We start from the raw sequence: 27,331 nt of genomic DNA, 5'->3' as shown, positions 1-27,331 counted from the left end.
CAGAGACTCAGGAGGGATCCCAGGGGGGAAGTGGGCACAAAGCCAGGCACGGCCCTTTCCCCACTGCTGTGTGTGTGTGTGTGTGTGTGTGTGTGTGTGTGTGTGTGTGTGAGTGAGTGAAGTGATAGTCCTGGGAAGAATCCTGTCACGGGCAGCCTCTCCTTCATGGACTGAAAGGCAGCCAGGGGCCAATTTGTGTTTCCTTTCCTCTTGGGAGCAGAGCTCTCCCTCTGCTCTCCGAGGAAGGGCCATCTCGCTAGGCCTGGCTCCCGGAAGAGCTGCCTCCCGCCTGAGGGATGGGGGCAGCTGGAGGCCAGCTTCGAGCAGCTGATAGTGATCCCGCGTGGCAGGCTGATCGATGGCAGGATCTTTGGGCTCCACTTCCCCGGGCTGAATGGCACATCGTCGATAGCAGCCGGTTAACCAAGTCCTTGGTCACCAGCTGGTCTCGTCAGCACCTCAGCCCCAGCCACGGTTAAAACAAAACCCTCTCCTGAACAGCTAGATTGGACCTGACGAAGATGAATGTCTAATTCACTTGGAATCTCCTTACTGCTGCCTGTAATAAAAAGCCTGCTCCATATATTCACCCCCTGCCGATGTTTCTCTGAAATTAAATATCAGGAGGACATATAATAGCCCAATTCCACACCAGGCCAATATTATCAGATTGATGTCAGCGGTGATAATGGAAGAAGGATAAGTTGATGAGATTTCATTTATTAAATAAGAGTACACAGAGGCTTGGGACTGCGCATGTGAGGACACTGCATGCGCTCAGGCCTAAGAGCCTGCTGGGTTTGTTCATGGGACCTTCCCTGCCAGCTTCCAGGTGGAGGTGACTCTGCTCAGGTCACCCACGAAGGGAGATGCTGGCCCCGCCCTGCCTGAAGCTGGCTTCTCTGGTGGAGCTGTTCCTTTCCTTTCCTTTCCTCTCCTCTCCTCTCCTCTCCTCTCCTCTCCTCTCCTCTCCTCTCCTCCTCCCCTCCCCTCCCCTCCCCTCCCCCCCCTCCCCTCCCCTCCCCTCCCCTCCTCTCCTCTCTCCTTGCCACCTTTCCAGTTGACTGTGCTCTTTGTCATCAGCTTTGTGGAGCCTCACATTCGTCATCCCCCCCTTCTTCTTCCTGTGGGCGTGGCATGCCTCATAGCCCTCCCCCCTTGCCAGCCCTCCCCCACTCCCTGCTTTGAGCCGCCAGCTTCCGGCTCCATTCCACAACCCTGCCATCCCTGTAGTTTGGGGCAAGTGTCTGGTGTTTCATTTTGGACGCTTGGTTGTTTCTTCTTTGGGAAGTTTTGGGAATTTTCCACAGGCAGAATAGAGCTAAAATGAACACAGCTGTGGAGCCAAACACCCCAGGCTCTTGCCCTGGCTCCCTCTCACCACTGTGTGACCTTGGGCAAATCACCTCACCTCCCTGGTCCCATCTATGGAATGGGACAGCAACGCCCAGCTCGCAGGTTTGTGGTGGCTTTGCTTAGGACCTGGCACGTGGCGGGCTCTGGCAGGTATTGGTTTCAGAATGATGGTTTCAGAATGACCAGGACCGCAGGCCTGCCCAGATGTCATCTCAGAGGAAGCTGAATTTTCTACCTGTGCTGTTTACTGAGCTAGAAACCTACCCTTTGTCACCGCCGTCCCTACCTGCTACCTCCCCCCCCCCCCCCCCCCCCAAATAGCCTGATCCTCCACCCAGGAGCATGGGGAAGAGCTCTGCAGACCTGGTCATGAATTACAGCCTCTCTACTTGTCAATTAGATGAAGCAAGGCAGAGGAGCCCGGTTCTCTGACTGGAGGTGACCTCACAGGGTGAGAGGCACTGTGCGGACCGGAGAGCCTGGCACTTGGTAGATACTCATCAGAGTGGGCTGCTGTGGTCCAGGAGCCGTCTGTTGCAGAGGAGCTCACGTTGCTCTTGGTTAGAAGGTAACTAGCGATTCACCTGCCTCCCACCAACTGCCCCTGCCGTTCGGCACTCCCAGCTCTGCCTCCAGAGACTAGGTCAGACCCTTTCCTGCAGGACTGACAGCGTTCATTTCCTGGAGCTGCTGTGACAAAGAACCCAAATTGGGAGTCTTTAAACAGGACCAGCCTTTGTGCCTGTCTCGAGGCTTCTGGCACCGCCAGCAGGCCTTGGAGCTCCTTGGCTTGTAGGCACATCACTCCAGTCTGTGCCTCTGTCATCACATGGCCTTCTTTCTCCCTGTGTGTCTGTGTCTCTCTTTATGGGGACACCAGCCATATGGATTAGGGGTCCTCCCTAGATCCCAGAATGACCGCATCCTAACTAACTATATCTGCCACAACCCTGTTGCCAATTAATGTTGCATTCTGAGGTTCCTTCTGAGAAGGACATGACTTCTGGCAGGAGGCCCTCCAATCCACTGGCCCATACGTGTGTACACAGAGTTCTCAGGAGCCCGTGACCCCACATTCCATCCACATTGTCTTCTCTAGACAGCATCCTGGTCTGCAAGTGACAGACACTCAATCCTAGCTAACCTAAGCCACAGCTTGTGCTACAGGAAAGCTAAAACCAGTCCCTCGCTGTGAATCGAGAAATTCAGATGACGTGAGGGTCTGTTTCCCCCGGGCCATGGCCATGGCCATCCATGGCTGTTGGAGGCCCAGGGCTTTTTTTCTCCCTGCAGAGGCACAGTTTCAGCCCTAGACCTTTCACTCAGCCCTGTTCCATGAGGCTGAGGGGCTCGTGCTTGCCCAGGCTCAATCCTGTGCCCAAACCCCGCCTCCCTGGCCAGCGAGGGCCTGGACTGAAGTGGAGGGTGCTAGAAGCTGCAGTGGGTACATCGCTTCATCCGTGTCATCTGAGGTGGCATCTGGGCAGGCCCCGTCACAGCTCTGGACCTGCCTTGGGGTCTCCAGCCCCTGTGTGGAGACAGACAGGTAGACGTGTCAGAATCCAGTGGGCATATCGAGGAAGTTCCTGAAGACAGGGAAGGCCACTAAAGGTTTGCCCCGTGGATGGGGGGAACAAGACCAGAGAGAAGGAACAGGCACAGACAGGAGCCACGAGGTCCCCAAGCCATGTTCTGGGTACTTCCAGCTGGTTCCCCTGTGTCTTGGGGGAAACGAGAGCAAGGCCGAGAGGCTGAGGTCTGAGACTGATACCCGCATTCAGCTTGTGAGGTGCTGGGGACACAGCCTGCCTTCTTAGGGCGTTCAGGCTAGTGGCATGGTAATATCAACTGCACGGCTTAACACGGATGACAGATGGCGGTACCAGGGCACATGGGGGTTGCGCAAGGACCACGGGAACACAGTGAGCCAGCGGGCCTAGAGTAAGGCTCAAACCCGATTGCTGCTCCTGCTTATTACACGTGAAGCATGAGCAAGCTGCTGGGTCTCTCTGCGCCGCTGTTTCTTCATTTAAGATAAAGTAAGTAAACGGGCGCCTGGGGGGCTCAGTCGGTTGAGCGTCCGAATTCGGCTCAGGTCATGATCTCACAGTTCGTGGGTCCGAGCCCCCGCATCGGGCTCTGTGCTGACAGCTCAGAGCCTGGAGCCTGCTTCCGATTCTGTGTCTCCCGCTCTCTCTGCCCCTCCCCCGCTCGTGCTCTGTCTCTCTTTCTCTCTCTCAAAAGTAAATAAACATTTAACAAAAATTAAAAAAATAAGTAACGTTCCCACCTTATAAGTTTCTTCTGGTGATTAAATGAAATAATGATTAGCACAGATTCCTTTCTGGTAATCACCCAAGAAATGGGTTTTTAAACTGGCTTGGCGTTTTAGAAATCTGGGCTGCTTTGTGTTCTAGAAAAATCACCAATTGCAGTAGAGAAGATGGGCCAGAGGTAAGGAGGAGTTTAAGTAGCTGTTTAAATAATGATGGGGACTTGGGACTGGATGAGGAGCTTCTGGGAGATAAAGCCTAGGGCAGCTTGGCGTGGTGGGGAGGTGGGAGTGAGCTCTGGCAGGGGTGACTTTCCTTTCCTGGGCGTCCAGCTAGTCTCCTCAGTGCTGATGCCGTCTCCCAAGGTAAGCGTGCAGGAGGAGGAGGGTGCAGGAGCAAGCAGCAGGCCCGCTTGGGCCCTGTGACCTGCTGAGCTCTGGCGTGGAGCGTGGCCTGTGAGCCGAGTGCTGTGGGGAGAGCAGGGGTCATGGGTGGAGCTTCCAGGGAGCAGAGGGAGAGGGCCTCAGGGAATGAACAGTGTTGCTGGCCATAGCAGGGCTATCGTGACCACCCTGAGTAAGACGAGCCTGATGAGGCTGACCTGGGGGCCAGGGGTGAGGGGTAGGAGGGGGAGTCCTGAGCAGTGCTTCTTGGAAAGGAGGGTGGGCTGAGAGGGACATAAGGGGCACAGGTGGTTTGGGTCTGAAATGGTGTTCAACTTCTTAGAAAAATGAGTGTATTGGTGGACAGAGTGGAATAGTGAAGGTATAAGGGAGAAAGGCCAGTAGGAGAGGCCGCTCAGGCACTTGGGTTGAGCAGGAATTGCTGATGGAGGGCCCTGTGGAAGGGTGTGTGAAGCTGGCAGTGCCCTTGGGGCACTGATGGACTATGTGACTCGAGGGGGTGGCATGGGGGAGGGAAGCCGTTGGGGCAAAGAAGAGGCTGTGGGAGCTCAGGGAGACCCTCTAGAAGGATCGTGATGGCCAATGAGAAGGCCTACGGGAGTCTGTTATGGGCACCGCTCAGAATTGGAGCAGGGGAGGGGTGGGGGAGGCAGGAGATGGGCAGGCAGGTAGGGCTTCTGTAAACAGGAGCCAGAGGCCCAATGCCACATCTGAGGGGAATGAAAAACCTCTGACCGTGGAGGGTGGTTGGGGGCAGGGAGAGCAGCAAGTGGCATCTAGATGTGCCCAGGTAAGAGTAGGTTAGGTCACCAGAAGTGGGAGAATGGGTTTCTGAGCCCTTTGGGATGGCGAATGGAGGCATCTTCGGTTTTCAGTTTGAATGGAGAAAGGCAGGGCTGGTTTACTTAGAGGCAAAAGGGATACATTAAGGAATGAAGGTGGGAAGAGATATTTACAACAAGGGTGAAGGTGGGGGAAACATCTAGAAAGAAAGCAGGGGAGAAGTCTCAAACGAAGGCAGGGAGACATCTAGAATGAAAGTGGGAGAGATATCTAGAGTGAAGGTGGGAGGAATATCTAGAATGAGAGTAGGAGGAGATCAGTAGAGTGAAGGGAGATATTTGGAAAGACGGGGGGAGACATCTAGAATGGAGGCAGGAGGAAACATCTAGAACGAATCCAGGTTTTCCACCAAGGTGGGTGGCCGGAGGGATAGCCACTCACCAAGGCAGGAAACCAGGGAAGGGGAGTGTGTTCCTTGGTGCTAGATGGTGAATCCCATCAAGGAAATGGCGAGTCAGGGCAACCTGGGATGCCTGCAGCGAAGGCTCCAGGGGCCTGTTGGATTCAGAAGTCTTGAGCTCTTAGGGAAAACTGTGGAATAGACCTGGGGATTGGCAGTGGGTGGAGGAGAAGTTCCAGGTTTGGTAGGGGTGATTGATGGGCTAGCTCGCAGGTTTGCAGGGCAGAGGTTAAGGAGTAAGGAACCTGTGTGCCCAGAGTGGGAAGGGAGGGGAGCAGGCGGCCCAGAGGTAGAGGGTTCCCAGTGTGTGGTGCCCGGTGGTGAGAGCCGCTCTGCTTCTCAGAGAGCTGGGCAGCGGTGGGGAGCACACAAGGGCCTTGTGGGCCTGACCGTGGTGCCGTGGGACGGGAGGGGGGCAGAGCGTGTTCTTATTCCTGGCTAATACTTTGCCTTTTTCTAACGTTCTTTTTCACTGCTCTTACGGAAACATGTTATTACCATCAAGGAGGTAGAACTCTGGTTCGTGGGCAGCATGGGGGGCGGGGGCTGCCTGATCCTGAATGCCCAGAGGTCATCGTGGCATTGTTGGCCTTTCTGAGGCCCTCACTCCCAGACATCTGTGTGGTGCCCCTGGTGATTGGTTGGTTCCACGGGCCTGTTGTCCAAGTGAACAGGGCAGGGCTTAGAGTCCATTGGTCTCTGCCTCCTGCTCATTGTGCGCCCTGCCTGTGGCCATTGTGCCAGCCCTCAGGGCAGGGAGGGTGTGGAAGCCCTTTGTGCAGAGGAAGCAACGTTCAGCCTGTTTCCTCAGTGTTCGGGACACTGGGGTTGAGGACTGACCCCCACGTGCTGAGTCTCGAGCAGGTCTGCACAGTGGGGGGCCCTCTTCCCCATCTGACCCCTGACCACACAGTGGGAAATGGTACAGCCAGAGCCTGGCCCCAGGTTTGGGGCAAAAGCTGTGTTTTCCCCACTGTTCTATAGGTGCCACGCTCATGGGTCTGCTGGATCCTTGGAGAAGATGCACTGTGATTGGTACCTCGAGATTCCTGGGGAGGGGCGCCTGGGTGGCTCAGCTGGTTAAGCATCTGACTCTTGATTTTGGCTTAGGTCATGATCTCACAGTTGTGGAGCCTGCTTAAGATTTTCTCTCTCCCTCTCCTTTTCCCCTTCCCCTGCTTGAGAGCACGGTCTCTTGCTCTCTCTCAAAAAACAAAAACAAAAAAAAAAAGAAGAAGAAAGAAAAGAGAAGAGAAGAAAAGAAAAAGATTGCTGGGGAAATAGGCACCAGCAAGACCTGGACAAGATCTGAGCAAGGTCTGGAAGACACTAGAGCTTAGGTTGCAGGGAGAGGGACATGTTCAGACAAGGCCCCACCTTCGAGCCGACATCTAGAGTCCCAGCCCCAAAGCCTCCTGTCTTCACTCTTTACCAAGTGCCACCAGTAACACTGGCGTCTCTTCCTCAGCTCTCCTCCCTCCCCAGCCTTACCCCTGCCCCATTGACAGCCAGGCTGCTGGTGAGAGCGGCCCTTCACGACACACACTGTCATGCACATGCCTGTCGAGCCTTCGTTAGCCCAGGGCGGGCAGTGTTCCAGTTTACAGCTGAGGACAGTAAGGTCCAGAGAGGAGAGCTGCCTTCCTTAGCAATGCACTCTTAGCCTTCTGCCCTGGGTGACGTTAACCCCTTCAAAGCCACGTGGACCATTAGATCTAAATGTGCAAAGGGCATACTTGTGGCAGTGAACACCTCTTAGGGCAGCTGGACTTCTCTCAATCCCTGGAAAGTTGTGGATACATTTTTTATGCATTCAAAAAGCAGCTGTTTATAAGCCTGAATGTTTCTTAGCCTCTGTGCTGATTTGTATGCAGTGTAAATAGGGTTGGTGTGGCCCAGGGCAGGGTGGGGCTGTGCTTGGATAGAACGCAGCGGATTTCATGAATGGTCGGACCCCAGGCCCTGCCCCACCTTGCTTCAGAGAGAGCCTTTTATTTGGAGAGCTGTGCTCTCCCTGTCTGCCTTCCCATTCAGAGCCATTTTGTAGGCAAACGGGTGAAATTTCTTCCAGTTGACATTTGCCTGCTATCCTGTCTCCTCATATTGTTCCTGATAAGTCCCAGAGGAGAGAAGCCTCTGCAGTTGCAGAGGTGATCCTGGTTTCGAGGGGATGGATTTCTCTGTGGCCCACTTTCTCCTGAACTTGAAGCCTACTGGGGGGTTCTGTGATGTTTGCCCTCAAAATGCACAGGGGCCTCCATCCAGGGATCTGAAACCGAAGGAAGCGGGGGCAGAAGGAGAGGGACAAGATAGGAGACAACCGCTCTACCCTTTTACAGCCTGCAGAGTGAAAGCCAGTGTCCCTGTGGCAGATCTGGAGAAGGTGAGGCCTCATGGGGTCGGTGCTGTGGCTCCAGGACAGCTCAGCCCAACCAGCCGGCCCGGGTGGCTCTGACCCCACCTGTCTTGTTTCCCTGTAGACCTGGAGGCCTCATAACAGCCTTACAGCTACACCTCTGCCTCTACTCAGCCCGGTGCTTCCCCCAACTACAGATGCCCCCCGAGTACCTGCCGGCCGGCTGGGCTGCAGCTGGGAGCAGGCACTCATGGGCTCACGTGATGGGGAGTACTGCCTCAGAGGGTCCAAAAGTGGGTACAATAAAGCCTGTGCCTTTGGGAGCTACAGCAACAGAGACACCAGGAAGGAGCCACAAAAAAGATATGGTCTCATGGGCTTCACCCTGCCAAGGGCAGGTCTGGAATGGGGAAGGAATAAGCTGTGTTCCCCCAGGACGGAGAACAAGAGAGTAAAACAAAGAAGGGAAGATAGTTGAGATGGAGGGCACAAAGCAAAGCTCTCTGTGTTCCCGGCATCCTAAGGGAGAACATCAGAACAATTGGGAGTGAAGCAATTAGCATAGTTGTAGAGAGAATTTGCCCAAGATGAAATGTCCAGCAAAAGGCTGAAAATCCATTTTATTTTTTTAATATATATTTTTAAAATTTTTTTTGTGGGGGGGGAGAGAGAGAGAGAGACATATCATGAGTGGGGGAGGGGCAGAAAGAGGTGGAGACACAGAATCCAAAGCAGGCTCCAGGCTCTGAGCTGTCAGCACAGAGCCTGACACGGGGCTCGAACCCACGGACCGTGAGATCATGACCTGAGCCGAATTGGGACGCTCAACCGACTGAGCCACCCAGGCGCCCCTGAAAATCCATTTTAAGAGGCCCACAATGTCAGAGTTTTAAATACAAGCATGGAGAGACCTTCGGCAAGAATTGGGAAGAGGCAGGTGCCCCACCTGTGCCCCAGTTGTGGGCGGTGGCGGACAGAATCCAGTGGCAGGGGTCCCAGGGTTCCGAGAGGAAAGAGCTGAATCCTAGGAGCCCATCTTCCTGCCCTGTGTGACGATGGGAGGCTAGTGCTGAGACGAGACCCCATGTGTCCTCAGTAGGAAATCCCTAAGATCTCGCCCATGCCATGGACACGAACCGGGGCAGTGATATCAAGGACTGGAATGGAATGGTGGTAGAGGGCCGGCCTCGGCTCTATGCCTGCATCCTCAGAACCCAATGGAACTGCACATTGTTGGGGCAGAGCCAGGCCAGTGCGGCCTCCTGAGCTGTCCCCTCTGCTCTCCGCCCCCCCACCCCCACCCCAGGAACGGGTGGGCTGCTTCTTCCATCACATAATCACATCACAGCAGGCCTGAGGATGATAGCCAACACACGGGGACGGTGCAGGGGAAGGCAGGGGCACCCAGCCCCGGTGTGGCATCGTTGGTGGCACAGCGGTAGCGAAAGTGCCACCTCCGGGCTGGTAAAGTGAGACTGTTCAATACTGGGTGTCTGACCTGCTAAGCCACTGAGCATTCATTCCACTGCTTGCTGTTCTTTACCGACGAACTCGGTTTGTTTGAGTTCTCTTAAAATAATAATGGTGCTGCCCCGTTCCATACCCGCTGCATGGCTGGATTTCTAAAATATCGAGACACCGGGCCGGGAGAATTATTAACCTGCAAGTCTCCCTGCCGGGTGATGGGGGCAGAGCTGTGTCTAGCGCCAGAGTGATCCTCTCACTGCTGAGAGCCTTGAAGAGGGGCTTTCTGCATTTTTACAACTCCCGTCAAGTGCCCTGACCACAGGTGGTGTTTATGCCGAAAGGCCACGTCAGGTGCCTTCTACGGTTCCTTCTATGGCAGCAAAGGTTCCGGCGTGGACCTGGCCTGAAAACCATCTGTGAAAACAGTGCAGCCATACCCTCGTAAATATCTGCCCCCCTTCCCACTTCTCAGCGGGTGACCTTGGGCAGGTTACTTCATCCTCTGTACCTCGGTTTCCTGACTTGTAGCAGGAGGTGAGAGATCACAGCACGTACTGCACAGAGGTGTTACAAGGATGAGTAGGGTGGTGCCTGGCGTGCAGCGTGAGTGTGTGTGTGCACGTGAGTGAGACCTTGCCTGCGCATGTTCCTGCCAGAGAGAGACGGAAGGGAGAGGGGGCGATAGAAGGCGTCGGGAAGGAGACAGACTGGTCAGAGCGGCCCAGGGATGCCACCGATCCACTTCAGCACAATCTCTATTTCCTTTGGGTTTCGTTTCATATTTGAGAAAAGAAAACAGACTCATTTTTTGATAGGTTCTGAACCTTCTCTGATAAAGAAAGAAAAAAGAAGAAAGTGTCCCCCCCAAACGCTGCAGAGGTTATCTCCAGGAAGTGAGGTTCTAAAAATGTTATGTATGTTTTTAGACACTTCTGTGGTTTTTCCTGTTCTCTTCGTTGTGCATATATTAGTTCTGAGATCAGATTTACCACCTCTGTATGAGAAAGCTGCGGTGTGTGCAATGGCACAGTCACAGTCAGGTGTGCCCGTTAGGCAGGAAGAGCCCTACGAGGCAGCAAGTGGGGGTGGGCACGGGGCTCTTCCAGCCGGCCACCTCGGCCCCTCTCCTGCGGGGCTGGAGCCCTTGTGGAGCCCGCAGCCCCAGCCCGGTCCCCTCGGCGTCTGCCGCTGTGGACAGCCCTTGACCCCCTGTGTTCTTGGTTCTCTCTGAGGAGTAACCCGATGCTGATGGCTGCCAGGTGCCCAGCTGGTGGTGCTGAGTGAGGGAGCGGATCCCCTCTGTGCCCACTGGGGCCGAACCCCAGGCCCAGCTGCTCTCTGTCCCTGCAGGCCCCGCCGGACAGAGCCTGTGTGTTCAGGGCTGCAGGCCCAGATTCTCCGCTGCTACCGTGACCACCTACAAGAAGTACTCCTGTGCTCGGATCTGGTCAAGGCTTACCAGCACTGCGTGAGCACCGCTCACAAGGTAAGGCCTCGCCTTGCGCCTGGCCTGGGCTGCTGGACGCATGGGGGCCGGGTGCCGACGCCGGACTCTCTCGGCCCGTCTTTGCGAAGTCAGACATGCCGACCTCGAGGCCTCTGCCTTGTGCACAGGGACTGAGTCAGGAACTTTGATTTCCTCTGCCACTTCCTGGTTCGGACGTTATGTCTAGCTGATCCCATGACTGCCCTCGGATAGCCGGGTTAGGAAAAGAGGGCCCAGGGGCCTTGGACCCCACCAGGCTAGGTCTGGGAGTGGCTCTGAGTAAGCTCTGGGTCCGGGAGCGGGTCTGGGAGCAGCTCTGGGTCCCACCACCTAGTAAAGGGTATGCCTGTGCCACCCACTTCTTACCTTTGAGCAGTTGGAAGTAGGAGCTCACGGGAAGGGCCCATGGTGCAGGGTCAGGGTCACGGAAAGGGCAGGGGCAGTCCTGGGAAGGAGAAGAGCCTCTGGGTTCAGGGAGGTAGAAAAGTAGGTGCAGCCTGCCCGACAGGATGAGGGAGTGAAGGGTACCTCTTGGCCCACCCTTCTGTGCGGGTCTGAAGGGGCAGGCTAGCACCCAGCCTCTGGTGAGTGGGAGGGGGTCACGGTGGTCCCAGGTCTTCTACACCCCCCAGCCCTCCTGCAGGGCAGTGGTGAGGTGTCCTGGATGTGTGAGGATGGCAGTGGGCCTCCCCTGAGAGCTGGCCCCAAGGTCTTGCCCTCTTCCCCTAACCCTCCCAGCCAGCTCCCAACCCTGTCCTCCCACCTCCCCCCATTGCCGTTCCTCTTCTAGACAATTCCATCGCCCTTCCCAAGCCCAGCAGTAACTGCCCCAGGCTGGACCCAGGCCCTCTCTGGTGTTCACTTAGGGGCGCCTGACTTGGACCTCCCCAGAGTGCCGGAATGTTTGCTAGACGGGCTGTAGGATGGGGCTTTCTTCCTGTGAAAGAGCCCCTTGTGCCCGGTAGGAGACAAACTGCTGTGGGTACTGGTGGCGGGAAGGCTGAGGCCGGAGGTCCGGTCTGGCTAGGTCCGGCGGAGTGTCTCTCCTGCTCAAAAGCGCGGCCTCGCCAGAGCCCTCCTCACTCTTCTGTCAGCTCGGGCCCCGTGCGGCGCAGTGTGCGCGTCTGGGCTCTGAGGCCCAGCCGCAGCGCCCGCTGCCCAGAGTGGGCTCTGGGACAGCCCGGGGCCCAGCAGCAGCTCCGCGCGGCACCAGGCGTGAAGCCTGCTCGGGAGATCACATTTCCTCCCCACCGTAGAGCATGCAAAGCTGTTTGCTCAATTTCAAGTTGAGCAGCAAAGACCCTGCCGGCGGTCCCTGCAGCGCAGAGCGGAGCCGGGCCAGTGGCCCTGCACCACGAAATGTGGGCCACGGGAACAGGTGACCCTCTTGGGCCCCTTCACTTCTACCAAGGTGTTTGTGAAGGCGAGCACGAGAACCCTTGCCCAGGTGGGATCGGAGGACCATGGCACGGGCTTGCACACCGTGCACCTAACTTTCTACTGAGGGAGAGGCCTAGGGTCCTGCTGTGGCCTCCTTGATTCCCCGCAGAGCCCTCTGGCCCCCCCCCCCCAGCCCCCCGACTACCCTCCATCTTTCCCTTCGGGCCCCACGGCCACAGAATTTTCCGCCCCGCCCCCAGCAGAATGTATCTTTAACAAACACATCTCACCAATATATCTTCATTGCACTGAGGCAAAAATGTGATTACGAAGGAAGACAGATTGCATTTATCTCCAGTGTGTTCTCTGTAGCTCTAGCACGCCTGAGAGAGGCTCTGGGGCACTGCCAGGCCTGGCTCCCTCCTCCCCGGCCCCCACCCCCTGGCGTTATTAAAGCCTAAATTGGAGCCCAGGCAACTGGCAGCAGCAGAGGCCAGCCCTGCTCCGACTGCGCGGCGTGTGCAGCGTTCCTTTGGGAGAAGCGTGTTCCACCGACTCCTGAGGCCCTCGGTGCCCACAGCGTACCCTGTTGCTGCCCTCTGCCCACCTCTGCCCACCTCTGCCTCAGAAGGCTCCTGGTGGAGCCGGGATGGGGCCGGGGGGATCTCTGATAGCGATTTGCTTCTCGAAATACCAGCTGGCAGGAGCCCTCATCTCTGGCAGTCAGGGAGTGGGTATCAGAGGCCCACCACCAGGAGGTGCCTCCCCAGAGCTCCTGCCGGCACCTGCGTGGTCCCTTCCAAGCCCGGGGATGTGTGCGTGTGTGTGGATGTGGGCAGCGCCTTGGAGGCAGGTTTCAGCAAGACGCAGCCTGATGGTGAAGGCTCTCATACAGCAGAGCCTGCTCTCTGACCGGTTTCACTTAGAAAACTCAGAGTGGTTAGGTAAGAAGGCAGGGGAGACCTTGGCAGGGTGAAGCAGCCTTGGGCTGGGGCCTGCCTGCCTGTCTGTAAGGGCGGTCAGATGAGCACAGGCTCCTTGTTAATGGGCCACCGGAGGCATGTGCTGAGTGGGCATGGAGACGAAGAGGCACAGTCCCAGGTTGCAGGGACCAGCTGGGGGGCACCCTTTCCATCGAACAGTCACACTCATGGGGCATCCCGAGGGCCGGGGGCCCTCTTAGAGCCGAGGCTCTGGGGATGAGCGGGGTTCCCAAAAGAGAGGGCCATGACTGAACTGTGACCTGTTCTCCTTTACAGGGTTGAGGAGCAGGCCTCCATCCTGGCCCTGGCGGTGACTTGGAGCTCTGAAGAAGGAACCAGTGATGGGACCACAGTCCGCAGACCCCTGGGCCACAGCCATTTTCTCCTGGGTGCCTATGGATGTCTCTCTGCTTGGGGCTGCCATGTGTTTGGGAAGTAGAGGATGTGCTACTGTCCGAAAACAAATAAAGCAAATGTCTTTGTTTTCAGTCATTCTCTCGGCTGGCACACAGCTGCTGCTGCCTCCTCTCTGTCCATACCTGTGCTGGACCACGGCGATGCAGGCTGAATGAAACAGGCTGTTCCCCCTTGGGGAGCACCCAGCCTAGCAGGGGAGACAGATGTGGAAGCCCCCAATTATGCTGCAGCAGCAAAAGGCCGCCCAGAAGCAGGTAGGAGATGAAATGGGGGGAATGCAGTTCTTTCTGGGGACGGAGTGGAGAGAGCAGGCCAGCTTCCTGACAGAGGCTCTGTCTGAACTCCAATGTAGAAGCTGAATGGATGACCGCTGGGCAAGCCAGAGGCTGGGTGAGTGGGACCCCAGATGCAGGGCTCAGGGAGCCCAGAGCTGGGCTTTGCAGAAAGCAGATCGGGGGCTGGGTGGTATAGGGGGATGCCAGGCCATGACGTTAGGGCTGAGTGACACCTCCGTGGCTCTCGGGGGAGGGTGGGCTCAAGTGGGGCAGGACTGAGTGCCAAGGAGAGCCCTGCAGGCACTTGAGGGCATGATAAGTGGGAGGCTGGTGGGCCAGGTCGGGGGACAGACCGAGGCGAGGCTTAGCAGCCGAGGTTAGCGTGCCTCTGGATTTGAGTGGTATAGGGGAGAATCAAGGATGATTTCTAGACCTCTGGCTTGGGTGCTGGTGATTCTGGGGGCTGCAGTGAAGGACACAGGGATTGAGAAGTGCAGAGGACAACGATGTTTGGGACGTGCTCTGCTTAGTTGGGGTCCACACACTGGTCTGCCGGTCCTTGGCTTCTGGAGGGATCCCAGCTGAGGTGTCTTGACCACACCCGGGCTGCACCGAGCCTGGCCCAGGGCTGTGTGAGGGACGCAGCAGGAGCCTGAGATGGGGCTTCTGATTCACCAGCTGCTCTTGCTGGTGACCTTGGATTTCCTGCGAAAGTTCCTTTGGAGAGCCCCTCGCCATCTGGAGCTGAGAGCCTGCATCTCGACTCCGGCTTTGCAGCCCAGGCATCTCTGCTCATCCCCGAACTCTCACACACAAAGCTCAAGTGGGGGTTGAGGCTCGGCAGTGTCCAGCTGTCCGGGCAGGTAGCACAAGGCAGCTTTATTCAGCCAAGCTACATATTGGCTGAGAGGAAAAGAGCTTTGGGAGATGCCCCGTCTCCATGTTCTGGGTCAGCTTGCCAAAACACACAAGGAGGCATTTGGGGTCCATGCGGAGGTGAGCAGCCCTGGTGGGTGGCAGGGTGCCCTGGCCTGAGCCTCCTCCCGGCCTCCCCCAGCAGCCCAAGAAGCCACTGGCCCTTTGTCAGGCCAGCACAGTGGGGTCACAGGTCACCTGGATTATTGAGCTTAAGCAAAATCAGAGCCATCCTTCAGCTGGAAGTTGCTGAGGCCCTTTCAGGACTCCCTCAGAAGCCTCTGGTGTCCAGGGCTTTGTCCCACTTCCCAATCTGCCAGGAATCTCTCTCAGACTCTACTTTTCTACCCAGGAGTCCGTCGAGGGCAGCTGTGTGTATGCCTCTCCATCTGGGCGTGTATGTGCGTACATAGGTGCCTTTGTGTGTGCACATGTGGATGCGTATATATATATATATATATATATATATATATATATATATACCTTTGTGTGTGTGTGTACCTATGCATCTCTGCATGTGTATAGAGGGTGCTTTTTTGTGTGTGCACATGCGTGTGCATAGGTCTGTGGACATCTGCCCATCTGTGTATGTGTGTCCACGGGTGCCTTTGGGTCTGTGCACACGTATGTGCGTGCACCCATCTGTACGTATGAACTGTGTTTGTGCAGGCAGCCAGCCACGCTCACCACCTGCTAATGCTCCCAGGCTCTCTCCTCCTGGATCTCAGCCCATTTTCCTGATTCCCCTCAATTCAGAACCAGCCTTCCCCCTTCCAATCTCCACCTCTTTCCTACTACTGAGGACTGGGGGCGGGGGGGGGGGGGTAATTGCTCAGAGCCATTGTCTCATTGTATTGGAACGTGGAGGGGAGGCATGTGTGCTCAAGGTGCAGGCTCCGTGCGCCTGTGTGTATGCATTTATTGCATTTCTGTGTCACCTTTGTGGACCTCCAGTCCCTCCACGTGGCCATATGTGGTAGGAAGTCTGGCTTGAGAGAGCATTCATGGGTGAGGGGTGTGTCCAACATCGTGTGCACCTGGAGGCAGACATTCCTGGGCTCAGGTTCCCAGCCACATGACTGTTGAAAGGGAGTGTTGATACCCATCCTACCTGGTTGCTAGGGGATTAAATCCGATGTTGGCTGTGACATCCAGGGTCCAACCAGGAAACCCGAAAGCACTCACGGTTATTTTTTTATATTTTTTTTTAGTGTCTATTTATTATTGAGAGACACAGAGAGACAGAGCATAAGCATGGGAGGAGCAGAGAGAGAGGGGGAGACATAGAACCCGAAGCAGGCTCCAGGCTCTGAGCTGTCAGCCCAGAGCCCGAAGTGGGGCTGAAACTCACGAACCGTGAGATCATGACCTGAGCCGAAGTCGGACGCTCGACCGACCGAGCCACCCAGGTGCCCCAGCACTCACGATTATTTTTAAACACAGGGGACCGAATATAGGGAATTAACTCCGAAGACGGAGGAGCCAAAACCCAAATGGATGGCCTGACAGCCCAGAAATTAGCAACGGTGGGAAACTTGCATCACCCTGGGGCTGCAGGCACAGATGGAAGAGGCAGGGCCCCCCAGTGGAAGCTGATACCATGGGGGCTCTATTCAGTGGAGCTGGAGCCACTGAGGGGACACAGCTGCTGTGAGAAGTACCCACTTGTGGCCAAGAAGGTAGAGGTGCCCAGGCCTCTCCCCTCCTGCCATCCTCAGCCTCGGGCGTGCCTCCCATTAGCTGAACCCAGCCAGAGCCAGAGGGCAAGGCCACCTGCTACAAGGAGCAGATCTGAGGCGCAGGCACACAGGAAGGACTTCAGCAGGACTGGGAGGTGCCAAGCAAGCATGTGGGCCTTTGTGCTTGTGCCTGTGCTTGGGTGGGGGTGAGAAGTGGGTGCAAACAGGCGTGTGCACACCCCTGTGTGCATTTCTAGCTTGTGTTGGCACATGATGGACAGCTTCCAGAGTAGTCCCATCAGACATCCACCACGTGCCGGGTCCTCTCCCACTCCCTTTGTAAATGCTAACTCATTTAGAGTCCCAGAGCTCTGTGGGGGGTAGGGCCATTACTGTCCCTGCTTTCCAGGGGTGGAAACCATGGCACAGACGGTGTGAGTAACTTGCTCAAGATTGCACACAGCTGACACTACCTTTTTCTGGAGCCGGGGTCCTGGCTGTCTAGAGGCTTGACTCTACCCACTCCAGGGACCCAGCTGGGGGGGGAGGGGGCAGTCCTGCACCTTTCCCCTCATCCCCCACCCCCAGATGGAGAGTGTGGACCCTGGCAAAAGAAACGGCTAGAGTTCCTTCCTGCCAGCATCATTACTGACCTGGAGAGGCCCAGCAATGCCGAGGCAGGGTCTGAGCTGGTGTCACCGCCAAGGTTCCCGTGAGCCCTGGGGCAGGATCTCTTGTGAGGTGCTGGTTCACACACCTGCCTGCCTCGCCACGTACCAACACCTTATCCACCCGTGAGCGGGTACAGGTATGGCTGCAGACCTCCCAAGTCATTCTAGGTGGCTGAGCTGGGGGTGAGAGCAGGGCATGGAGGAAGAGTCCAACGTGCACTGGACACGGGAAGGGCAGAGTGTCACAGCAGATGGAGAGAGCGCCTGCCCTGAGGCCACTGTGGGAGGAGGCGAATCACATGACCTCTCAGGGGGACACGTTTTTAAGTGTGCAAACCCACACGCACACACATACACCCAAAAACAACACCCCCTCCCACCACACACACACACACACACACACACACACACACACACACACACACCACACACAATCCACCCATGTGTTGTTTACAAAAGACCTCACCTTAATAATAAGGGCACAGGCTGGTTGAAAATAGAGGCATCGAGACTGATGGACCAGCAAACTCTGAGGAGGCTGGAGTGGTTATGTTACTGTCAGGCAAGGTAGACCTCCGGACACGGAGTGTCTGAGCAGCAGAGGTGGACAGTTTGAACGCGAACAGGGGCAGCATGTAGGAAGACTTAGAAACCCCAGATGTGCGTGCACCTGACCCAGGCAAGACAGGTGAGGCGAGAGCGACAGGACAGAAAGGGAACTAGCCAAATCCGCAGTCTTTCCTGACGACTGGGAGCGTGCACACATCAATGGCTCCCAGGATGAGTTGCCAGGAAACCAGCACGTAAGCAGGCACTGTGTCCCGGGGTGTTCGTCCTGGCCTTTGCACCGTCTCTGGAGCTCCTAGTCTGCAGTGTAATGGGGAGCCAGACAGCCCCAGCACCCGCCCCAAGCCCGGGGGCAGCAGCTCCTAAGCCGCTAGCCCTCTGTTTCCTCATCTGTAAAAGGGAGACGGTCATAGATGCCACCCCCTGCAGGGATTGGGGTGACAGGTGTCCCATGCTTGGTGCTCTATAAATGTGAAGGCAGAGGACCCACCACCCACATCCCCTTTAGGGCCAGCCGTCAGCAGCTAGCCCTCGCCCCCGAGGCCTCTCCCCCTGGGAAGTGCCTTTGCTGGGGAGCTGCCTCACCAAAGTCACACCCCAGCAGGCCAGGACTCACATCCGATTGCTGCTTGATGGGGTGGGGTGTAGAGGCCCAGCTCCCATGCCCCAAGTTAGAGCAACCTGGAAGAGTGTTCTGACTCCAGAGCTGGGCCTGGCCTCTGCCTCCTCCCCTTACCCACTAGTGCTGACCCCAAGGACACTCCCGCATAAATGTCCTGCAACCTCACCTCTACCCCAGAATGGCTTCTAGGGAAACCCAAGGAACCAATAACATTATTGTATCCTACACAGTACCTGGCCCATGCCCCCCTGGGCTTATCGTCTAGCAGGAGGAGTTAGCAGGAATTGTGTCGTGTATAGAGTCCGGTAAGAGTTGTGTCATAATCACAAATGACATTGGAGGTCACTTGTGCTGAGGCCTCTAGGGAGAGGCCCCGGGAGCTCGGGGCCCAGGGTGCTCCGGCTGTGGGGTCAGGGAGGGCTTCTCTGAGGAGGTGAAGCTTAAGTCATAGTGAGAGGGCTGAACCAGAGTTGGCCAGGTGAAGCGATGACTTTGTTTACTGTAGTGTTTATAGCAATGGCAAAATCCTGGAAACCACCTAGATGTCCAATAACAGGGGGTATGTGCATTAAGTAAAAGGTGGTATATCCATAAGATAGCTCTGTAGCTGGTGATAGTGGGGGTGTAGAGTATAGCCATCAGCACGGAGCAGTATGAACCCATTTGGGGATGAAAAAAATACCATCTATACACATGTAAAAAATATACACACACTCACAAAAAGAAAAGGACAGAAGGGTTATACACCGAAATGTTAGTGCTTTTTTCTGGGGGGGCGATCAGGATCATGGATATGTATTGTTTTGTTTATTAATAATCGACTTTGTTTTCTGTTGTTCCAAATTGACCTGAACATTTCCTTTCAGTAGTCCCCAGGCTCGAAGCTTTCCCGAATGCATGTGGCGGTGTGGCCCCCCCACAGCCTGGGCCCTCCGGTCAGGGCGGCGCACGGCTGTCTCTTCCTGTGGGCTTTCGGGCCCAGTGGTTGACCCCTTGGCGAAGCCCGGTTCTCCTTGAATAAAGTGCTTTCCTTGCCTGCCAAGCAGGGGCAGGGATGGGGGTTGAAGCCTGCCAAAAAGGAGAATTCCTGAGTGGGGCAGGGTAGGGCCCACAGTGTGCTGGGACGGACACCCCCGGGAGCCCGTGGGGGATCACAGCGGCAGGAGGAGTCTTCCTTAGTTATTTATACTTCGCACAGCCAGTGTTGGCATTGAATGCCTACTGTGTGCATTTGGCATTCTGGACGCAGGAGACGCAGCAGTGAGGGGGAGGGGTTTGAAACCCTGTCCCCCAAGAGCTTAGAGATCTGTGGGTGATGGGGGGGCAGATAAAATAAAATCAATGATTGCATGTTATGCAACGGAGAAAAGGTAGGGGGGTTGGGAGTCCCGGGAGCGGGTGCGCTCCTGTTTCCTGTGAGGACAGGACGCACCTGTGTCCTCACTCCCTGGGGCTTCCCACACCCAGACAGGGCACCTGCCTGCATCTCCCCAGCCCAGGAACGGCCACCTCCAGGCTGCTCTTAAGGAAAAACACTTCCAGTCCATACCTGATAACCTGCCTCATTAAATTTAATGGGCCGGTTATTCCCATTAAATAAACATCACCTAATTATGAAAAACATATTTGCTGAAATTCGACTATGGAACAGATAAACCAATTACATGGTTATTCAGGCTCAAAACACACTCAATAATGAAGTGGGGTGCAGACCACAGCAGGGAGGGCCAGGGGAGCACCTGGAATTCAGAGCCCCCCCCACCCCTCCCCACTTCCGTTCCAAGCTTGGTGGGGCCTCAAGAATGTTGGTGTCCCTGGGAGCCGCGGGCTGGGCAGCCTGGAATCCAGACTGGGGTGTCTCAGTTAGGACCCCTTTCACACAAGTGACAGAACCCTAGCTCAAACGGGTTTAAACAAGAAGAGTATGTTGATCCATATGATTGAGAGAGTGTAGAAGGAAGCTTCACGCATGGCTGGATCCGAGAGCTTAAACCTAGTGACTAGGACCTGGTCTGTCTCCTTCCACTTCTTACTATTCTCCTCCATGTCGCCTTCCTTCCTGGGCTTCACGATTTGCCCCAGCGAGTCTTGCCTTGTAAAGAGAGAACCTCTTTCCCTCCGGTTCCAGCTTAGGGTTTATGGGCAGATAATAAATTGCTCCAGAGCCGACAGAGTAGTATCAGGAATCTCTCAGGAGAGGCCAATACACACAGGAAAAACTGCCCCCCATCCCGATGACTCATCAGGGAAATGCAAGGCAAAACCACAAAGAAACGCCTCTGCACACCCGTCTCGTGGTTGAAGTTACGAGGACAGACAATACCAGGTGTTGGTGAGCACAAGCAACCGCTGGGACCCACATGCACTGCTGCCAGGCGTGTAGAGTATTTAAACCACTTTGGAAAATGGTATGGCAGTTTCTCATAAAGTTAAACATCCACCTACACTGTGATGCAGCAAGTTTACTCCTGGGTCGGTATGCAGGAGAATGAATATGTATGTGGTCTAAATGGTACATGGAGGAATGTTCAGATGGCTTTATTTCATAGCAGCCGAGTTAAACGGTCCAAATGTCCACAGGCAGTAGAATGGGCCGGTTGTAGTTTACTCGTACAACAAGATACTGGCCCCCAATTGAAAAGAACAAACCAGAGCTCCCTGTAAGGACGGGGATGAGTTTCACAGACGTGTCATGGAGTGAGGAGCTGGGCAGAGAGGAGTGGACCCTGGTATTAGCTCCTGAGCAAATTGCCACCAACCCAGCAGCTTGCAGCTGGCTGCAGATACTACCTCACTCCTGGGGCAGGAGCCCTGGCAGAGCTGAGCTGCTCCCTGCTTGGGGGGGGGGGGGGGGGAGGGGGGCGGGGGGTCTCCTGAGGCTGCCATCAAGGAGGGCTCAGGCTGGGTTCCTTGCAAGCTCACCTGGCCGTTGGCGGAACTCATTCCCTTGTGGCTGGAGTCTGGAGGCCACCCGCCATCCCCTAGCATGTGACTGTCACAGGCCCTCTGTCAACAGAGGTCTCACTTATCAAAGCCAGCAAGGGAGTCACATATGCGACCTGATGGGATAACAAAAGAGAGAGCCCTTCACCTTTGCTGGACCCTATCCATCAGAAGCAGGTCACGTACTTAAGGGGAAAGAATATACAGAAGAGTGACTCCTTGCGGGGCACCCCAGGATGTGCGTGCCTCAGTACTGGATGATTCCATTTATATGAAGTTCAGGAGGGAGAGGAAGGTATCTCCAGATAGCCCTTGAGGAATAAGTTCCAAAAATCTGTTAGTAAGAGGACAGGAAAAAAAAAGAAAAACAAAGACGGTTCAGAGCAGGGTGTGTAGTTTGTATCTCTTGAGAAAACAGGGTGGCAAGAATATCCACGGGTGTTTGCATTCTCTGGTAACAGTGTAAGACATTCTCTGCCAGGACGCAGGGAAACTGGTAACAGTTTTTCTCCCAGAGCCGGCAGCTGGGGCCCTCAAGAAGGAGACTGACTTTCATCATGTATCCTTCTGTGCACTTCTCGGATTTTCAATGTTTAATGAAATAATACTTTTTAATTATTAAAGAAAAAAAAGGCAAAGAGGCCAGACCTTGTAGAAGGTAAAGGCTGCCGGAGGCATTAACAGCTGCTGCACGTTGCCCCCATCCAGCCCCCACCCTACCCCCTCCCTCCCCTGCTTGCAGCGTGTAGTGATGAGTGAGGGGCCGGTCATGTGACCCCAGTAGGTCCAGGAAGCTGCTAGGCCATCTTGGCCAACAGGTTGGGAGAGCATACCTGAGAATGCACACAGAGGAGGGCAGAGCCAAGAAACAGATGCCTGATGATGTTGGGCCCCTGGATGCAGCCATGCCTGAAGCTAGACCTTCATGGACCTTTCAGAGAAACAAGTCAGTGAACGTCCCTGTGGATGAAGCAAAGCTAGATTTTTGTCAAGTCTGATTCTATCCATTGTTTATGTCTGGTGACATCCAGTGCTGACGTTCGGGGCTTACAAGCCCAGGCCAGTGGGTGGTGGTTGCTTCAAGGTGGCCTTCCCAGAAGGGGAGGAGCCTGTGCTGGGGCTAGCCGGGTAGGCTCAGCAGGGTGACCTCATGGGGACAGAAGGAATAAGCATCATGTGCAAAGCTCATGGTAAGCTAGGGAAATCACAGAGATTCCCTATGACAAAGCATAGAGTGACAGGAAGAGAGAGGATGGAGGGGGCAAGCTGTGTGGCCAGGGCTGCTGCAGAGGCCTAGTGTGCAGGGGTCAAAAGCAGTGACTGCAGCAGGCTCAGCCTTTCCCCTGGGGTACATCACTTTCCTGTGCCTCAGTTTCCTCATCTGCAAAAAAGGGGCAGACACAGCCCCTCCCTGCCTAGTGGTGTTAAGGATTGAACAAGGTGTCTCAGGGAGAGCTTTCTTCCTGGGGATGCCTGTATGTTTTCTCTGATCCTCACAGTGGCCCTGGGAGCCACTGCCATTTGCCCCCCAGACCCACAAAAAGCACTGAGGGGGTAGACATGTGATGGGAACAGAGCCCTGGCATGGGGAGGGGGCCGGGACTCTCTGTTTGCCTCCAAAGCTTGCACTCTTTTGGATGGAGCCCCCCAGCTGTGAAGGGGCCATCCCCCCCCCCCCGCCTCCCTGAGGGGAGGGTTTTCCCAAGAGGGGTATCTCAGAGGGTTAGCCCGAACTCCGCGCCCTGAATTCCAACTCCCATTCCAGTTACATCTCCACCCCCTGCTATGACCCTGACCACATCCACGGGGCAGACAGTATACAGCCACAGAGGTGTGCGTGGGGCTGGGCGTGGCCGGGAGGTTCTGAAAGAGCTCTCTGGAGACAAGTCTGGGATCCAAGGGCTGGGAGGGGATGTGTCCCCAGCAGAGGCCCTCAGACACCGTGAGGCAGAGACCAGCTCTCCCCACCACACCCTCTAAATTCCCCATAGTAAACCATGAAAGAGAAACCAAACGGTGGCTGTTTTAAGCCATTCGATTTTAGGGTGATTTGTCACGCAGCAACAGGTAGCGAATACATCCCACAAACCCTGACAGAATGCCTGCCTTGTGTACTCATTATACATGGGATGAGGCTCCAGTCTTCACAGGGCTTCCATTCCGGGGGAATGGAAAACAAGCAGCTTAGAAAATGGCAGGGGAATCCGTGCTCTAATGAACCTCACCGAGGGGTTGTGACTGGGGTGCATTTTACATGAAGAATCGGGAATTTCTCTGAAGAGGCAACATGAGCTCTGGGGCCTGGAGAATGAGGAGAGAAGGTCAGGAGAGGGGTTGGCAGGGCAGCCCAGCATTCCCGCGGTGGCCTCTGCTGTGGGCCATGTCCAGGGCAAGCTCTGTATGGGGCCCTGCCGTGTGGCTTGGGGCCCCTGCCTGGTCCAACCTGCCCCGGGCACAGGGGCCAAGGAGGCCACAGGGCACAGGCTCTGCTCTACGAGATAGTGCCAGCAGCAGAGCTGGGCCCGGGGCGGGTGTGTGTGTGTGTGTGTGTGTGTGTGTGTGTGTGTGTGTGGAAAGCAGCAGCCAAGAGATGTTGTGTTCTTTTTTACTTTTCTTTTGAAATACTTATGATCTATAATAATGATAGCTTCGCAGGAAGTTGGAAAGATAGTACAGAGAGGTCCCATGTACCCTCTCCCAGCTTGTTTCAGGGTTGCGTCTTCTGTGACTATAGGACAATATCGAAAGCGGGCCCATTGATAACGATGTGTGTGTCCAGTTCTGTGTCCCTCATCCCGGGGAACCAAGGCCGCGACCAAGACACAGAACTTTCTTGCGCCACAAAGATCCCCTCCTACTTCCCCCCCCCCCCCCCAGTCAGAGCTCCTCTCCCCAGCCCTCACCTCACCAAATGCTGACCAGTTCTCCATTTCTATAATTTTGTCATCTCAAAGTGTTGCTTAAGTGGAATTGTATTATATGCATTTTCTGTTACGGCTTAAGTCTGCCACTTTCATTTCGATGGTTCCTTTTTTTTTCCCCCTGTTTTTTTTTTCTTCCTTCCTGTGGGTTACTTGAACACATTTTAGAATTCCATTTTGGTTTATCTATAGTGTTTTTGAGTGTATGTGTTTACATAGATTTGCAGTGGTTGCTCTAAGGATTACATTCGATCTATGTACTTACCACAGCCTCCTGGTTTTTACCAGTTTGAGCGACGTGTAGAAATCTCTCCTCTCTTTCCATCCCTTTCCCCTCAGTCTTTTATAATGTATTTACTGAGATGTTCCCTCTAACTACTCTGAGTTAGGAGACACTGGTTAATTTTTGCTTCAACTGTCTAGCAGAATTTCAGAAGCTACAGCGGAGAAGGACAATGTCCTCTCTTCCTGCCTGATGCCCCGAGAAAACCCCTTTTAGCATTTGCCTTCTGTTCAGAGAGCTTCCTTTGGCCATGCTTTCAGGTTGGGTCTGCTGGTGCCACATTCCCACGCTTTTCCATCTGGGAATGTCTTCACGTCTCATTCCTATAGAATTCATGGATGGCTGTTCTTCCTTTCGGCCCTTAAAAACGTCCCTCCGCTTCCTTCCAGCCTCCGTGGTTTCTGATGAGAAATACTCCATATTCACACAGTTTCGCCCCAACACTAAGGCATCGTGTTTCTCTGTTGCTGCTCTCAAGGATCCTTGTCTTCAGTTCTTGGAAGGTGGCTGATGATGGGTCTTGGCACAGGTTTCTTTGGGTTTATACCATTTGGGGTTTGTTCAGCTCCTTGAATCTGTAGGTTTATGTCTTCTGCCAAATTTGAGAGAGATTTTCAGCCGTGATCTCTTTAACTATTTTTTTCAGTCTCCCCACTCCACCTCCTGTCTCCTCTCCTTCTGGGACTTTAATGGCACAAATGTGAGATCTTTTGTGATATTGCACACGTTCCCCAGGCTCTGATCCCCCACCCCAGTCTATTCCCTCTCTGTTGTTCTGTCTTCAAGTTCACTGAGTCTTTCCTCTTCCCTCCTTGTTCTGCTGTGGAGCCATCCATTATCCCTTGGAGTCCAATTATTGTATTTTTTCAAAAAAATTAAAAAATATCAATTTGGTTCTTTATGACTTTAATTTCAGTCCTTGTCAGATAAGTCCGATCTCCACTGTCACTTTGGTGTTGGCATCTATTGACTGTGTATGCTCAAGCAAGCCGGGGGGAGCTCCCTGGTCCTTGCTATGATGAGTGACTTTGGATTGGGTCCTGCACATATGGGGCACTGTGTGCTGAGACCCTGGGTCGTATCCCAATCCTGGGTTTCACAGCTGGCCTACTCTGAGGGCCCCACACAGGTAGGCAAAGAGGGCACTGCCCTGTTACTGTTGGGTGTGTGTGGTTGGGGGCAGGTCTCATTGTTTTTTAACGCAACAAGAAAACCTGGGCTGCTTCCCCGATCCCTGAGGGCCTGATTCTTAGGGCCGTGGGGTGCAAGGGCCTCTGGGCCCTACAGAGAGGATGGTGCGAATGGCTTTTCCAGAGAGAACTTCATGCTTAGGACATCATCAGCCACTTGGCCATGAGCCCCAGGGGTCAAGCACCCGCTCTGGGCCTCCTGGGGGTGGTTTGTGCTGTGGGATGCGGACCTAGTCAGAGATTGCAAGTTGAAGTCCTGCTGGCCAGGCTCTTCTTACTGGTGGGTGTAGTTCACTTAATACTTGCCCATTACTGTGGGCATACTTTCTACAGAGCGGGGTGCCCTCCAGCTCACCACCCGCTTCAGCCCCCCACCAGCTCCCAGACTCAGCCTGCTCACTGTTTACACTCATCACCTACTCAGACCTCAAAATCCTCTGAGCCCAGAATGAGACAATGCTGAACCCTTCCCATGCTCTTGGGACATGTCTATGAAGTGGTGTGTGTGTGGGGGGGGGGGTCTGCAACTGTGTCTTCTGTGCAATGCAGTGTTGACAGTGACCTGGTTGCATCCCCAAAGCGGGGAGGGAGGGCTGGTGACAGACCTGAGCCCCACCTGGTCACAGCTGTCACAGAGGGACAGGAAGCCTGAGGAGGGCTCAAGGATGGGGAGGGGGTTTCCTGGAGGAGGGGGGTGGTGGGAGCTTGGGCCATGAAAGATGAAAGGTGGAGGTTGGGGCTCTCTTGGTCAGGGGCACAGCATAGGGAACGGCCCGAGGCATCAAGAGGTCTTTGGAGCAAAAATGTCAGTGTGGCAAAACTGCGGGGCACACAGAGAGAAGCAGTTAGGGTTCTGAATGCCTGCCCTGAACCCTGACCTGCTTATTTTGATAATTGCACCTCGATTTCCCAATGCCATCCCCAGCTCTAGAGGGGTCCCCGATACCAGCCTGCCAATTGCACCTTCTACCTCAAGGCCACAGTGACTGGGTCAAGGGGGCCGCACGACGCAGCTCATGTCACTGAGGCTGGATTCGGGAAGTTTCTTGGACCTGTTGGGAAGGAAGCGCCTGGAGCTGCTGAGGCCACCGCTCAGAAGGCCTGTGTGGGTGTCAGCCAAGCCGCTGGCCAGCAGAGCCCACACGTGGGAAGAGAGCTCCGCGGCCCAATGGCCATGCTGTGACTAAGATCCATACATGCTCACCTGATGCTCACCCCAGCCAATACGTATGCCTTGGAACCCATTGAGTCCCTGTCACCTGCTACCCACGGCCTAACTAGGAAAGGCAGGGCAGGAGGAGAGTGGGCTGGCACGCCCCGGGAGGTCGTGGTCGGGTCCTGGCAGCCTTCTCTTCAGAGTGCCTGCTCCTGGGCTGAACCCCTCTCTTGCCTGGGGGGACCAAAGACATGTAGTGTGAAGATGCCTCTGTGCTCACCCCTCCATTGGCATCATCTTGTGTCTAGCCCCTTGACAGATCTCCCCATGTCCACGCCGGGCCCCCAACCCCCTCTCTACCCAGTGGCCAGTGTCGGCTTCCCAGAATAAATACAACAGCAACCACTGCTCACCCCGAGCCCACAGCAGCTGCCAGTGGGCCAAGCCCGACAATACCCACCCGCGTCAAGACTACCCACAGTGCTGCACGCTCAGGGGCAGCCCAAGCTGCCCTCCAGCTGTCAAGGAACCTCCAGGGAGCATCTGTTCTGTGTCTGCTCCCACCGTGTGTGTGCGTGTGTGCATCTGCACCGACCATGGGGTGAGGGTGGAGGTGTCCTGTGTGTGGGAGGAAACCCCCTGCAGGTTCTGAGAAAGGTTCCTACCTTCTCCCCTCCCCCAGATCCCTCTGGGTCACATCATGGGGAGCCAAGTGGGGAGGGGCCGGATAGGAGCTGATGATCA

The 27,331-nt window shown here is 55.3% G+C and overlaps 2 protein-coding genes across 5 annotated transcripts in view; both read left to right on the top strand.

Moving 5' to 3' along the window:
* CHCHD6 (coiled-coil-helix-coiled-coil-helix domain containing 6) overlaps positions 1 to 13,440 on the top strand; it is a 251,285-nt gene extending 237,845 nt beyond the window's left edge. For 2 of the 4 annotated variants that reach the window (XM_047850158.1, XM_047850161.1), the window contains 2 exons: positions 10,450 to 10,585; positions 13,225 to 13,440. In XM_047850158.1, the coding sequence (XP_047706114.1) occupies positions 10,450 to 10,585; positions 13,225 to 13,230 (142 nt within the window). In that variant the 3' untranslated portion in view covers positions 13,231 to 13,440. The remainder of the gene's footprint in view (positions 1 to 10,449; positions 10,586 to 13,224) is intronic. The other 2 variants (XM_047850157.1, XM_047850159.1) reach the window with 1 other exon arrangement.
* Positions 13,441 to 13,446: 6 nt separating this feature from the next.
* The window catches only part of PLXNA1 (plexin A1), a 66,949-nt gene continuing 53,064 nt past the window's right edge, over positions 13,447 to 27,331 (top strand). Inside the window, exon 1 of the mRNA XM_047850156.1 lies at positions 13,447 to 13,619. The gene's annotated coding sequence lies outside the window, so the exon portion shown is untranslated. The remainder of the gene's footprint in view (positions 13,620 to 27,331) is intronic.

The sequence above is a fragment of the Prionailurus viverrinus genome, chromosome A2 (genome assembly GCF_022837055.1).
Source record: "Prionailurus viverrinus isolate Anna chromosome A2, UM_Priviv_1.0, whole genome shotgun sequence".
Lineage (NCBI taxonomy): Eukaryota > Metazoa > Chordata > Mammalia > Carnivora > Felidae > Prionailurus > Prionailurus viverrinus.
The sequence above is the reverse complement of the archived record's forward strand: the minus strand, read 5'-3'. Positions and strand labels throughout refer to the sequence as shown.